The 808-nt window shown below is 41.0% G+C and overlaps 1 protein-coding gene across 1 annotated transcript in view; it reads left to right on the top strand.

Moving 5' to 3' along the window:
* LOC124891933 overlaps positions 1-252 on the top strand; it is a gene marked incomplete at its 3' end in the record, with an annotated part of 851 nt that extends 599 nt beyond the window's left edge. Inside the window, exon 2 of the mRNA XM_047403468.1 lies at positions 16-252. Coding sequence (XP_047259424.1) covers positions 16-252 — 237 coding nt within the window. The remainder of the gene's footprint in view (positions 1-15) is intronic.
* Between the last annotated feature and the right edge of the window lie 556 nt (positions 253-808).

Below are 808 nucleotides of genomic sequence, written 5' to 3'. Positions count from 1 at the left end.
TCTGGTCACAATAAGGCTTTGCATCTGACTATCAAATGCGAAGGATATTACATAAAAGGGGTAATGATCGATGGAGGTTCAGGAGTAGATATCTGTCCTCTCTCTACTTTACAAAAATTAAAAATCAGCCTAGATAGGATTCGGTCCAATAATGTATGTGTTCGGGCTTTTGATGGTGCAAAACGAGACACAATTGGTGAGGTAGATCTTGCTTTGGTTATTGGACCAGTTGAGTTTACGATCACATTTCATGTAATAGACATGGATACTTCCTATAACCTACTTTTAGGAAGACCATGGATAAACACGGCCAGAGCCATACCTTCTACTTTGCATCAAGTAGTTAAGTTTGAACACGATAATTAGGAAATCATTGTACATGGAGAGGATGACCTTCCCATACATCGAGATCCTTCTGTACCCTATATTGAAACAAAAGGGGGTTGTGAATCTTCCATATATCAAGCCTTTGAAATTATGACAGCTGATCAAGTCGTGGAAGGCACGCCGATTCCAGGGCCTCATCTCTCTTCTACTTCAATCATGGTGGCTAGCCAAATGCTACAAAATGGTTATGAACCGGAAAAAGGATTAGGGGTTTCGCTGCAAAGAATTATAAACCCTGTAGATCCATATGGTAGCCGTGACTCCTTTGGCTTAGGCTTTAAGCCTACTGCGGCGGATAGAAAATGGGAAAAAGAGCAGAAGAAGAAGGCTTGGAAATTGACAAGTCCGGTTCCACACATTAGCCAATCTTTCACGAAAGCTCAAAAGGAAGAAAATCAATACCCATATGCTAACAAGGATG

This window comes from Capsicum annuum, unplaced genomic scaffold (genome assembly GCF_002878395.1).
Source record: "Capsicum annuum cultivar UCD-10X-F1 unplaced genomic scaffold, UCD10Xv1.1 ctg42511, whole genome shotgun sequence".
Classification (NCBI taxonomy): Eukaryota; Viridiplantae; Streptophyta; class Magnoliopsida; order Solanales; family Solanaceae; genus Capsicum; species Capsicum annuum.
This window is presented reverse-complemented; position numbering and strand designations above follow the sequence as displayed.